This window comes from Chlorocebus sabaeus, chromosome 13 (assembly GCF_047675955.1).
Source record: "Chlorocebus sabaeus isolate Y175 chromosome 13, mChlSab1.0.hap1, whole genome shotgun sequence".
NCBI classification, from domain to species: Eukaryota; Metazoa; Chordata; class Mammalia; order Primates; family Cercopithecidae; genus Chlorocebus; species Chlorocebus sabaeus.
The window spans coordinates 77,403,953-77,417,590 of NC_132916.1; the positions used below are offsets into that span (position 1 = coordinate 77,403,953).

At 44.3% G+C, this 13,638-nt stretch overlaps 1 protein-coding gene across 2 annotated transcripts in view; it reads left to right on the forward strand.

Annotated features, from left to right (window-relative positions):
• The window catches only part of SASH1 (SAM and SH3 domain containing 1), a 281,301-nt gene that overhangs the window by 116,231 nt on the left and 151,432 nt on the right, over positions 1-13,638 (forward strand). For both annotated transcript variants that reach the window (XM_008006716.3, XM_008006712.3), the window contains exon 2: positions 2,691-2,819. In XM_008006716.3, coding sequence (XP_008004907.3) covers positions 2,691-2,819 — 129 coding nt within the window. The remainder of the gene's footprint in view (positions 1-2,690; positions 2,820-13,638) is intronic.

Consider the following 13,638-nt stretch of genomic DNA (forward strand, 5'->3'; position numbering starts at 1 on the left):
AGGAGTTCCCTCAGTCCTCTTCGGGGTGTGTGTTGATGGGGTTACGGGGGATGCGTGGGAGAAGGCCTGCTTCGAGCCTCCAGGAGGAACTGCTTGTTGCTCTCTGGGTGCTCTCAGGCCCCTACTGCATGGAGGGCGTGGGGACCGCAGATGAAGGTTACTGAAAGACTGGTACATTTGGCGTTTATATTGTAGGATGGGTGATGGAGCATGAAAGGATCTCAGTGGGGGAGATTCCATCTGATCTTTTAGCAAGGTCATTTGGGTGGCAGGTTGGGCAAAGTTGGGCCATGGGGAGGCCGTAGATGGAAATGGTCGAGTTGTGATCCTGGGGCATGCGTGGTTGAGTTGTGATGAGTCGGAGGATCCTCAGGATCCTAATATCAGTTTATCATGCTGTATTTCAGGAACCTCACCTTAAGATATTCTGTTCTGGCTCCCTCTTCTTCCAAGACAGATTCTGGGTTTTTGTTTTGTGTTTGAGATGGAGTCTCACTCTGTCACCCAGGCTGAAGTACAGTGGCGGGATCTCAGCCCACTGCAACCACCGCCTCCTGATCTCAGGCAATTCTTGTGCTTCAGCCTCCCGAGTAGCTGGGATTACAGGTGTGTGCCACCATGCCCAGCTAATTTTTGTACTTTTAGTAGAGATGGGATTTCACCATGTTGGCCAGGCTGGTCTCGAACTCCTGACCTCAGGTGATCTACTCCCCTGCTTGGCCTCCCAAAGTGCTGGGATTACAGGCGTGAGCCACCGCGCCTGGCCCAGGTTCTGTTTTCAGGCAGTTTCCTTTCCTGGAGGCAGTACAGCAGAGGCCAGGAAGCTGAGCGCCACGGTGCATGTCCTTAGAGGGGCAGCAGCAGATTCCGTCTTGACCTTTGCTGTTTTTCTACTGAACACTTGACAGTAGATGACATTTTGAAGAGGAGGGGGTCTCCCACCTTGCCTGCTGTGTCAGTCCAGGCTGTGGGCTCAGACAGACAAGACTGATTGTAGTGAAGGAGTGACTTTTGTCCAGACACATTCAAAGATCTTCCTGGCCTCGGAAGAGTCCTTCTTGTCTCCACACTGTGCTAGGAACTTTGAGGCCATCAGCTCAAACGCAGAACATGTTATTGGTGGGGAAGCAAGGAGCTTTCTGAAGTGTCATTTTTTCCCGTTTCAGTTTCTCCTCTCCCTTGGTTCTGTAAAATCAGTGAATGCAGAAGTAGGGTAGAGATGATCCTCGATCTGCCCCAGGCCTCCTGACCAGGGTGTAGGTCTTTAGCAGAAAGGCTTTGGGAGAAATCCAACTCACAAGCCCTGCTTGCATCTAAGCCTGCTTTGCAGTGTTAGGCGTGTGTTGCTATGGGCAGTGCACCAACATTAAATAACTGAAGGGCTGGCTAGCAGTCTGTAAAATGGAAAATGTGTGTGTGGCTTTAGGTGATCTAAAAGTCGTATTTTCCTTGGTTGTCTTGGTAAAGTCATTTATTTAAAACAAAGAGCAGAATGTTGGGAGGTTAAAAAAAAAAAAAAAAAGAGCTGGAGGAGAGGTCTTTCTGAATGAGTGAATGGATAGAAGAAATGGCATAACTTACAAATGTACAAGGCATTTCTGTCATCCTCCCTGTGTGTGTTCAGGTGTGTATTTAGGAATCCATTGCTCTAAAGGAAGACTATAGTGTGGAACAAAATCTTGCAGTGAGTATTACACTGTGAGAGATTTTTAGCACTTACTACATTCCAGGTGGACTACATGAACCAGCTAAGGTCTAAGCGCCTCACACATGTTATTCCAGTAGTCCTCACTGAAGTAGGTGCTGTGATTATTCAGTGTTCCTTGGAGGTTAAGAGACGTACCTAAGGCCACTTAACCAGTACAAGGCTCAGTGGAGCTGGGGGGAAGCTCAGAATGAGCTCTAGAGCAATTACATGGCACTTGCCTTGGGGAAGAAACAAGTGACATGTTTACTTACTTATGCAGGTGAATTTGTAACGTGTACTCTTGCACCTGGACTTGGAATGCCTAGTGAATAATAAGTCTAATGAATAATATGAATATTAATGACCATAATAATGAATATTGATGAATACTAATGACTAATGAATAAAAAGATTTTCCACTTTTCTGAGGGTCTCCTGAGAGGTGCAGTTAGATCTGTCTCAGATTCTATTCTCTGCCAGTTCCTGAATTCTCAGGCTCCCATCGGAATCCCTGGGAGGGGTCCTGACATCTGTCTCTTTTATGAGCTTCCCAGGAGGTGGTGATGCAGGCCAGGGGCCACACTGGGCATTAGGAGCCTCTTCCTCACACAGTGCCTTTGCTGAAGGTGCTTCCCTGGTGTTTCCTCTCTTAGCCCTGCTAGGCAGGCAGAGAGATGGGTGTCGAAGACCCCGATGTTGGCACCAGACCGTCCCAGGTTGGAAAGCTGGCCTCTGTGCTTCTTAGTCCCGGGATTTGTGGGCAGTCGCTCAACTTCTTTGAGCCCCTGTTTACCCATCAATACAAGTGGGGAAAAAACAGGCCCCTGTCAGAGGGCTGCCCTGAGGAGTAGGTGATCCTGTACGTGAAACAACTTGGCACTTGATGTTTCCCGCTTAAATACCGGCCTTTATTACTATAAACTCTGCATAGAGGGAGGTCCGATGGCTGTGGGCTTTTCCCCGGTGCACTGACCTGACCGCCTTTGTTTTTCTACCCCTTCAGGACGGTTCACTGGGAAACATCGATGACCTGGCGCAGCAGTATGCAGATTATTACAACACCTGTTTCTCCGACGTGTGCGAGAGGATGGAGGAGCTGCGGAAACGGCGGGTTTCCCAGGACCTGGATGTGGTGAGTGGGAATCCTGAGAATATGCTTTTGTGAGCAGAGATGCTCCAATTTGGGCTTTTCCTTGGTCCTTCTCCCAGTGCTAGCTGTTCCTGGGGTATCAATCTGTAGGCTACTGCACTAGTATGGGGTAAAAAGTTCAGATCCGTAAAGGACTGACCCAGTTCTGCTGCAGATATCAAACTGAGTGAGTGTTGGCTGGAGCAATAGGATCGAACCTTTGCATTCATTAAAAGAATAGATTTTTATTTTTATTTTTTTAACTTAAGGAAAAATATGTTTTTACTATTCACCAGTGTATACTACATTTTTTATTGACTCTAAGCCCAAAGGATGTCTAGGCTAATTATTCCCCCCTTTTCATTCCTTTTTTCTTTTCTTTTGGAAAGCAACATAAAATTTAAAGGAACAATGAATTGCCTGTAGTCTCTCACCTAGCAATAATCACATTGATGTTTTAGCAGGTAACCTTCCAATGTTTTTGTGGGCATTTAAAAATCAGCAAAACTAGTCCACTGCTAAAGACACTTTTTTTTTTTTTTTTTTTGAGATGGAGTTTCGCTTTTGTCCCCCAGGCTGGAGTGCAATGGTGTGATCTCAGCTCACCCCAACTTCCGCCTCCCGGGTTCAAGCGATTCTCCTGCCTCAGCCCCCCAAGTAGCTGGGATTACAGGCATGCACTACCATAGCCGGCTAATTTTGTGTTTTTAGTAGACACAGGGTTTCTACTTGTTGGTCAGGCTGGTCTCGAACTCCCAACCCCCTCCCAAAGTGCTGGGATTACAGGCGTGAGCCACCATGCCCGGCCTAAAGATACTATATATATAAAATCATAATTTATATATATATATAAAATCATATTTTATATATAAAATCATTTATATATAAAATCATATTTTATATATATATAAAATCATATTTTAAATATATATAAAATCATATTTTTAATATATATAAAATCAGTGAAACAATGCTGTATCTATATATTAAAAAAAACTTCTTCCTTTATTACTTAACATTGTATTGTAGCTCATATTCCCTGTCCTTGAAATTCCTTGTCATCACCATCTTTCATGGCTATGTTCTCCTCTCACTCAGGTGCATTGAAATAAATTTGGCTGTTTGTGAAAACCTTTATGTGTATAGTCAGTGACACATTTGGCCTTGTATATGATAAACAGTAACTAAATAGTGTAGGTGCTATATATTTAATTTTTATGTATACTAGTAGTTCAAAATTGTATATTTGCTATAAAATATCATAAAAGCTTCTGCATTTCTCAGTTTAAATATCTTACTATTGGATTCACTTTAGTTCCGTGCCTTTCAAATAGTTTTGTTTCATTATGCCAACCTCAGGACCTCCTCAAGAAATGGGGTTGAAGCAGAAGAAAATGTTCAACCCTCTGTATCTCCTCATCCAGACCTGTTCCTTTTGAGCCATCTCAGATAGTGGGGGCTGCATGGATATGTTTTAACTAACAGAGTTCCTCAACCTTTAAAAAAATGTTTGAAAACTAAGCTGGGCATGGTGGCTCACGCCTGTGATCCCAGCACTTTGGGAGGCTGAGGCTGGTGGATCACCTGAGGTCGGGAGTTGGAAGTTGGAGACTAGCCTGACCAACATGGAGAATCTCCACTAAAAAATATAAAATTAGCCAGGCGTGGTGGCACATGCCTCTAATCCCAGCTACTCAGGAGGCTGAGGCAGGAGAATCACTTGAACCTGCTGAGAGGCAGAGGTTGTGGTGAGCCAAGATCGCGCCATTGCACTCCAACCTGGGCAACAAGAGTGAAACTCCGTTTCGGAAAAAAAAAAAAAGTTTGAAAACTGCTGATTCAATTGAATCCTTATTTATCCTCCTTCTACCTCCTATTTGTCTTCTTAGGGTAAGCACACACACAAATAATAATTAAGTAACTAATTTAGAACTAATTAAGAACAGAGAATTCTTTGTTAATAATTATTTTTGTTATATACAAGGGTTCTGTGATTCCTCTCTTATAAGAGACCCAGCAAGGGGTTGGGTACCCCTGCTGTATATTCTGTAAGTGAACATAATCTGTTTCCACTGTGAGACTAGGATGTTCTTATGTACTGTTATTTACTTTCTTAACCACGGAAAGAGTCCTTGGATCAGGAGTAACAATATATCATGACTGCCAAATATTGATTGATTCTCTTTCTTTTATGTTCACCAATTTAGTAGTTGCAGGGATGGGAGTTAAAGTTGACTGAGGCTGAGAAGTGTTATCCAGGGGCTGAAAGCCATCACCTCGGGAGCCTGACGCCTTGGCCCAGGTGGGCGGCAGCACTGTCAATGGCTTGTTTCCTTTAACTTTACTCCTTGACATGTGTGAATGCTGGGGTTATTTCCTCCTTTGGAAGAAAGTAACTTTATGTGTCAAAAGACTCCCACACTCTTAAAATTCGTTAGGCTCTCCTGTTGGAGCATAGTTAATGAAAAAACACTTTGATTTTGGCAAGATTACCACAGGACAACTTAAATATTGCATAATGCCCCGAATTCTTGAATGTTTCGATTCTTCTTCTTCTTCTTCTTTTTTTTTTTTTTTTTGAGATGAGGTTTTGCTTCTGTTGCCTAGTCTGGAGTGCAATGACGTGATCTGGGCTCACCACCACCTCTCTCTGCCTCCCGGGTTCAAGTGATTCTCCTGCCTCAGCCTCCCGAGTAGCAGGGCTTACAGGCATCCACCACCATGCCCGGCTAATTTTTTTTTTTTTTTTTTTAGTAGAGATGGGGATTCTCCATGTTGGTCAGGCTGGTCTCGAACTCCTGACCTCAGGTGATCTACCCACCTTGGCCTCGCAAAGTGCTGGGAATTACAGGCGTGAGCCACCACGCCTGGCCAGAGTGTTGTAACTCTTGCCTCTAATGATAGTCTGGTAGGACTCTGTGGCCTCCTTAGACATTTTACTGTGCTTGAGGAAATGATTGCTGTGAACTGGCGAAAGATGGACCACTGACACAACACTAAACTGCTCTTCTCAGGATTCTAGCTGGTTAGGAGTTGGGGTTACTATCGTCATCCCGTGGTGTTTGGGAACCTTGGAAGGCAGCTTCTAGGTAGGAGAGAAAGTCTGCCCATCGGTGGGATAAATGACCGCCTTCTCATTCAAGCAGGTGGGGCTAATTTGGTGTGCTCTGTTCCAAAACCGCAGAAGACAATGTGGGGGAAAAAAACACCACATGAGCTTAATTAGTTCCCATCAAAAGTACAAGAAGTTGGTGGTGGGTAAAGTTGATGGGAGCTGATTCAAGCCAGACTGGAAGCATGACTGTTCATTCTTTAAATTGTAGTTAGCGGCCGGACGCGGTGACTCATGCCTGTAATCCTAGCACTTTGGGAGGCTGAGGCGGGCAGATCATGAGGTCAGGAGATCGAGACCATCCTGGCTAACATGGTGAAACCTGGCTCTACTAAAAAATAGAAAAAATTAGCTAGGCGTGGTGGTAGGCGCCTGTAGTCCCAGCTACTCGGGAGGCTTAGGCAGGAGAATGGCATGAACCCAGGAGGCGGAGCTTGCAGTGAGCCAGGATCCTGCCACTGTACTCCAGCCTGGGTGACAGAGTAAGACTCCATCTCAAAAAAAAAAAAAAAAAAAAAATTGTAGTTAGCGAGTAAGACCCCAAATTGGCATATTGAGATTCTCTCTCTCTCTCTCTCTCTCTCTCTCTCTCTTTTTTTTTTTTTTGAGACGGAGTTTTGGTCTTGTTGCCCAGGCTGGAGGGCAATGGCATGGTCTCAGCACACTGCAACCTCTGCTTCCTGGGTTTAAGCGATTCTCTTGCCTCAGCCTCCCAAGTTGCTGGGATTACAGGCTTGCGCCACCATGCCCGACTAATTTTTGTATTTTTAGTAGAGATGGGGTTTTGCCATGTTGGCCAGGCTGGCCTCAAACTCCCAACCTCAGATGATCTGCCTGCCTTGGCCTCCCAAAGTGCTGGGATTACAGGCATGAGTCACTGCATCCAGCCTTCAGATTCTCTTTCTATGAAATTCCAGACAAGTTGCAGTGGAAAAGGGAAATTCTAAAACTGGCAAGGATCGGGTTTAGGTGCTGGATGTTTCCTGTGTCACTCACAATGCTCTGAAGTCTCGATGTCCATGTTAGATGTGTTTTGAGGCTAGTCATCATTTAGGCTATGACACAACGCTATCAGCCTCCTGAGAGTTCCCTCTCACAGTGCTTACCACTTTTGACTCTTCCTGGGGACTCATTTCCTTGAAATGCTGTGACTTCCAGTCTGTCATGTTCCCTTTTATTGCATTAGAATTTTACATGTATTTCTAATCTTTCAATTCTGCCTTCAGATAAGTAAACAATATGCTTTCCCTCCTGGCTGCTTGGTTGGAGCAACTTCAGGTCTGAGGACCTGCAGCTTAATTATTTATTTATTTATTTATTTATTTATTTATTTATTTATTTTGAGATGGAGTTCACTCTTGTTGCCCAGGCTGGGGTGCATTGGCACAGTCTCGGCTCACTGTAACCTCCGCCTCCTGGGTTCAAGTGATTCTCTTGCATTAGCCTCCCAAGTAGCTGGTATTACAGGTGTGTGCCACCACTCCTGGCTAATATTTTGTATTTAGTAGAGATGGGGTTTCACCATGTTGGTCAGGCTGGTCTCAAACTCCTGACCTCAGGTGATCTACCTGCCTCGGCCTCCCAAAGAGCTGGGATTATGGGCATGAGTCACTGCGATCAGTCAGTTTCTTTCTGTGCTTGTCAGCAGCCCTGTCAAAGCTGAATGTAAGATGGCTTTGAGACAAAATAATGTTAAAAGCGGAAGAGGAAATATGCAGTAACGTGTTAGAAGTCTCAGACATTTTATAGGGAAAAAGTAGCATTAGATTTGTTGTGTCTGCTCTAGAAAAAGTCATTTTAGAAGACAGCCTCGGGGACAGAGAATTTTGGGTGATGGGTTGACTTGGTTTATGGCTTTGTTTCATTCTAAATCTTCTGGGTGAATTTAGGAGATTGAAGAAATAGTCTACAGATAGAATACTTAGATATTTGTGTTTGACTTTAAAAAATCAAAAAATGCGTTGTCCTTAAGAGCTAATTATGTATCAGCTAGAGAACAAACAAAACAAAAAAAACAAAACACTCAGCCCACCGAGTTGCTTGACTTAACCCTGAAAAACAAAAGGTTTTGATAATTATGTTAGTAATTAACTTTCTGGACTAGATGTCAAGCTCTTTCTCTAGGACGTAATCACCTGGATCCTGACTGGAATAATGCATTTGATAAAGTGTCTTTGGGGCCAGTTAGTTTTGATGAAGACAACAGAGAGTACAGATGGGTAAAAATTCAACAATATAAACAGATATTATGATTCACATTTATAACTATGGCGAGAGTTTTTATTTAGCACCAAATGGGCCCTACAGGAATGGTGCGTTTGGACCACAGCCTTTCCCTCTGCTGGGGATTGGGACATTAGTGCTTGTGAACAGCAGGGAAGTTGCCCATATCTCTCCACATTTGGCACAATCCCTGGGCACCATGTGTTTTTTTGGCTGGGAGAAGCTGCAATCAGAAATGCTAGTAGCTTTCCAAGTCCATAATGGCCCAACTGGAATGATGCTAAGTCTGACATCTGTCAAAGGGACACCGTGGTCAGGAAAGGAACACACTCAAGGTGGCCTCTGTTACTGGCAGTATCAGCTTCCTCAGCATCTTTGAGGTAGAATCTGTGTGAGTATTGGCAGAAAACAAGTTTGTGCAGTTGTTGATGTGGCACGGAGCTGAGAGAAGTCCCTACCTCCAGCAGCACTCTGTTGATGATGACATACTCATCAGCAGCTGAAACCCGGCCCAGCTTCTGTGCCACTTTGTTGTCATGACTGTGGAATACAAGGAAAAGGGAGCCCAGGTGGAAATGCACTGAGGTCTTTAAGGACCGGGAATGCCAATAAAAACATTGCATATTATGACTGTGAAAGGTCATAGCAGAACTATTGCTGGCTGGGTGCAGTGGCTCACACCTGTAATCCCAGCACTTTGGGAGGCCAAGGTGGGCAGATCACTTGAGGTCAGGAGTTCAAGACCAACCTGGCTAACATGGTGAAACCCCATCTCTATCAAAAATACAAAGTTACCCAGGTGTGGTGGTGTGCACCTATAATCCCAGCTACTTGGGAGGCTGAGAAAGGAGAATCGCTTAAACCTGGGAGGTGAGATTGCAGTGAGCCGAGATCATGCCAGTTTACTCCAGCCTGGGTGCCACAGTGAGACTGCATCTCAAAAAAAAAAAAAAAAAGAAAGAAAGAAAGAAAGAAAGAGAACCATTGTTAATGGTGTAAGAATGACTTATCATTCCTTGCAATTTTAATAACTTAAACCTTCCAAATATAGTTCTGGATCAAGACAGAGGCAATAAGAGTAGTGTCCGTTGTGACCAGTGCTAATTGTCGGAGCCTCCTTTGGATGTATCGCCCCCTCTCCAAGCTGGAGCAAGAGTCCTTACCTGGGCTTATTGCAGTGAGCAAGAGGGTGTAAGAAACACCGATGGAAAGAGGTTGAGGGAGTCACAGACTTGGTTCAAATTCTGGCTGTTTTACTTACCTGGCCCTGGCCTCTGTTTCCCAATTTATAAAATGTGGGTAAAGTATTTCAAAGTTATTAGAGGCTTAAATGAAAAAAAATTGTTTCATCATAAGTGACTATAACTGTTGATTTCTTTCCCTTCCTTTCTATTCTGAGTTGAAAAATCCCCGCAGTAATGCTGAAGAGTATCCATTACTTGTACTTCATTAATATTTATTCAAGTGAGTACAGGGATTTTTTTTTTTACAGCTTTTTATGTTGGAAATGTGAACATCTATAAAGATCACAATATCGTGAACGTCCTGTGTCTGTTACCCACATCCACAGCTAGCAGCATCCTGCCATTGTTTCATCTTCACACCCCTCTCACACTTCATGATTACTATGTTTTTTTTTTTTTTTTTTTTTTTTTTTGGAGACAGAGTCTCGCTCTGTCACCCAGGCTGGAGTGCAGTGGCCAGATCTCAGCTCGCTGCAAGCTCCGCTTCCTGGGTTTACGCCATTCTCCTGCCTCAGCCTCTCGAGTAGCTGGGACTACAGGTGCCTGCCACCTTGCCTGGCTAGTTTTTTGTATTTTTTTAGTAGAGACGGGGTTTCACCAGGTTAGCCAGGATAGTCTTGATCTCCTGACCTCATGATCCACCTGTCTTGGCCTCTCAAAGTGCTGGGATTACAGGCTTGAGCCACCGCGCCTGGCCGATTACTATGTTTTTTAAAAGTTTGTTTTGTTTGGGCACGGTGGCTCATGCCTATAATCCCTGCACTTTGGGAGGCTGAGGCAGGTGGATCACCTGAGGTCAGGAGTTTGAAACCAGCTTGTCCAAACATAGAGACATGGTGAAACCCTGTCTCTGCTAAAAATGCAAAAAAAATTAGCCAGGTGTGGTGGCAGGCACCTGTAGTCCCAGCCACTCAGGAGGCTGAAGCAGGAGAATCGCTTGAACCCTGGGGGTGGAGGTTGCAGTGAGCCGAGATCGCACCACTGCACTCCAGCCTGGGTGACAGTGTGAGATTCCATCTCAAAAAAAAAAAGTTTGTTTTGATGTGTAACATATACGTCTAAATGCACAAATGTCAGTTGTATAACTTCATCAAATGAATATACCCACCTCACCCACAGCCCAGCATGATAGAGAACACATCCAACACCTTCCAAGTTGCTTCCTGTCCCTTCCAGTGGGTCTGCCTGGTTTGAGGGCAGGGACTTTTGTTGGTCTATTTTGGTCACTACTGTACCCTTGCATAGAGAACAGTGCATGGCACATAATAGGTGCCCAATAAGTATTTGTTGAATTTATTCATGTGTGTAAATATTCAACTGAGCATTTAAATATATTTGAAATATTTAATGAGCATTGAGTCTGTTATTTGGGATTTTGCCTTTCTGGAATCACAGACGAAATATGTATTCCCTGCCCACAAAGAGGCCACAGTTTAGTAGGGGTGTGAGGTGAGTAACATACTCTTACCGTGCTGTGCAGGAGTACAGAAGAGGGTCCCTGACGACTCCTTAGAGGAAGTGATAACCCAGGCTTCCCAATCAGAAGGCACAGGGAGGACTGACCTGGTTGAGGGAGGTGTGGACCGTGGGGAGTAACTTCAGGGAGAGGCCACAGTTTCAGCCAAGGTCAAAAATGGAGGGGTAAATGTGGCTAGAAACTATGGCATAAACGATGTGAGGGGAAAAAAGAGGCAGGCTGTTCTTTCAGAGGTCCTTGGATTATTAATGATATAAAAGATAAAGTAGAATATTACGATTCATTACTATTCACAGGGAGAAAGAGAATAAATGGCCATTTCGCAATCGTTGACCGCTGGGCCAAGGTGAACTTGTTCTTGCTTTTCATGTGGCTTCATGCAGACATGTGCACATAGTCTGGTCTGTGTGGGTTTTTGTTTGGTTTCATTGACTGCTCTTCTTTTGTTATTTGCTACAGGCAGCAAAGCATGTGGGAAACAGGTTTCCTGTTGTACATTTGAGCTTCCTGAATATTCAAGAAAATGATCAGGAAAGTGAGATTCTGCCTAGCTCAGTCTACAAGGTCACTATTGTTTTTAGGGAACACAGGTCTGCCCCCAGAGCATAGAAACACAGAAGACTTATGTCGTCCCTGAATTCTTATTCTCATCCCCTTAGGATAAGAATGAGAACTGCGCCTTACATGCCTTACACTATCCTGAGTTATCCTGCTGAAGCCCTGGTGTTTCTCTAAATGGCATTTGTTTTTGTTCTGTTTCCTTTTGTCTTCACTTACATTATTTGCTAGCTTTGGGCTACAGTTGATTTGAAGACTGTGATCAGTATCTGTGGGCATTAGATGGTGAGTCTGAACTCCATTCTGCTGTGGGATTCACACACTTGATGTCCAATACACTGAGGCATTATATCTTAAGCCAGATGGTAATACAGTTCTGTGCTCTGGCCTCTCTCAGACAAAGTCACATTTGTAATCAAATGTCCAGTTCCAATTTAGTCAGCATTTTTTGTACATGGCACTGTGTGAACGTGGACATCAACAGATCTCTTGGTGCCAGATTTGATCTTGGCATTCTATACCTTTGGTAATTAAGCAGTTTTTTTTTTTTTTTTATTAACCCTGCAGTCAGTTCAGGTGTTTCCATCCTTACACTTAGGCACTAGACACCTTTGCAGACTGTTTGTGCACTTATGGAAACCGCCGGGTTGGCTGTGTTGTACATGATATGACAGTCTAAGAGTAGAGAGGGCTTTAGATTTTTCAAATGCGCATCAACAATTTCAGCTTCTTCTTTTTTGTTTTTTGTTTTTTTTTTTTTGAATTTCACTCTTGTCTACCAGGCTGGGGTTCAATGGCATGATCTTGGCTCACTGGAACCTCCACCTCCTGGATTCAAGTGATTCTCCTGCCTCAGTCTCCCAAGTAGTTGGGATTACAGGTGCCCGCCACCACACTCGGCTAATTTTTGTATTTTTAGTAGAGATGAGGTTTCACCATGTTGGCCAGGCTGGTCTCGAACTCCTGACCTCAAGTGAGCCACCCGCCTCAACCTCCCAAAGTGCTGGGATTACAGAATTTCAGCTTCTTTTTCTCTTGTTCCTGAGCATTTAGAAATGGTTTTTGTTTGCTTGCTTTAATAAAACGTAATATGCCTGGGGGATTAAATACCAAACTACCATACTACTTAAATACTAGTACTTGCCAAAAAGGAAAAAGTCTGAGCTTTGTTGTTTTCATTTGCATACAATAGATAGCATTCCTAAATGTTAAGGAAATTGACACTAACTGGGGAGAAGAGTTAGGAACTCAGGTAAAAGTGGCCACTTTGATGGCAGAACCTAGCAGGTAGCCAGGACTTGGCCAGGGCTTGGGAGGGAAAGGAGCATCTCTGTTTTTGGAGTCAGGACCATTCAAAGGGTGAATGAGGCCCAGGCCAGGTGACATTTTGGAGCCTGGAATATTAAAACCAGGTTGCCAAAATTGTAGTGTGATCTCAGTCTTTACATTTAACAATTATATACATTTTTAACACAGAAGATTACAATGTAATTTATTTAGGCTAATCAGAAGCTAATTATAGGCTATTTAAATATGTTAATTGGTAGCACACTAGAGGCAGTATGGTCTTGAGGTGAGACAAAATGTAAAGGAGTGCAGTGAATGTTTGCTTATTTCCAGGCCCTCAGAGTGGGTTTCTGTAGCTGTATCTATGTCGTTTAGCAATGATGTCAACAGTCTACATTTGAGACTGTAGGACATGACTGAGTGGTCCAAGCCAAGTGGCCCATCTATTCTGCAGAACCCTGCATGGGGCCCGAGGCAGGTTGGCATCTGGAATGGAATTAGGCAGACACCTGCAGGGCCCACCCTGGAAGTCAGCTGGGGCAGGGCCCTGAGCCTACGCTGGTGGTGTCATGCACTACACCTGACATTGTCCTCCTTATGCACGCAGTCCATATTTTAGACTGATCTCTCACCAAAGCTCCTGTGCACCGAAATGACTAACAGTAGAAGGAACTGAGCTCTGGGCAGGGCGTGGTGGCTCACGCCTGTAATCCCAGCACTTTGGGGGGCCGAGGCACGTGGATCCTTTGAGCCTAGGAGTTTGAGACCAGCTTGGGCAACATGGCAAAACCCTCTGTCTCTACAAAAATAATACAAAAATTAACAGGGCGTGGTGGCACACGCTTATTGTCCCGGCCACTGGGAAGGCTGAAGTGGGAGGATCACTTAAACCCGGGAAGTTGAGGCTACAGTAAGCCATGA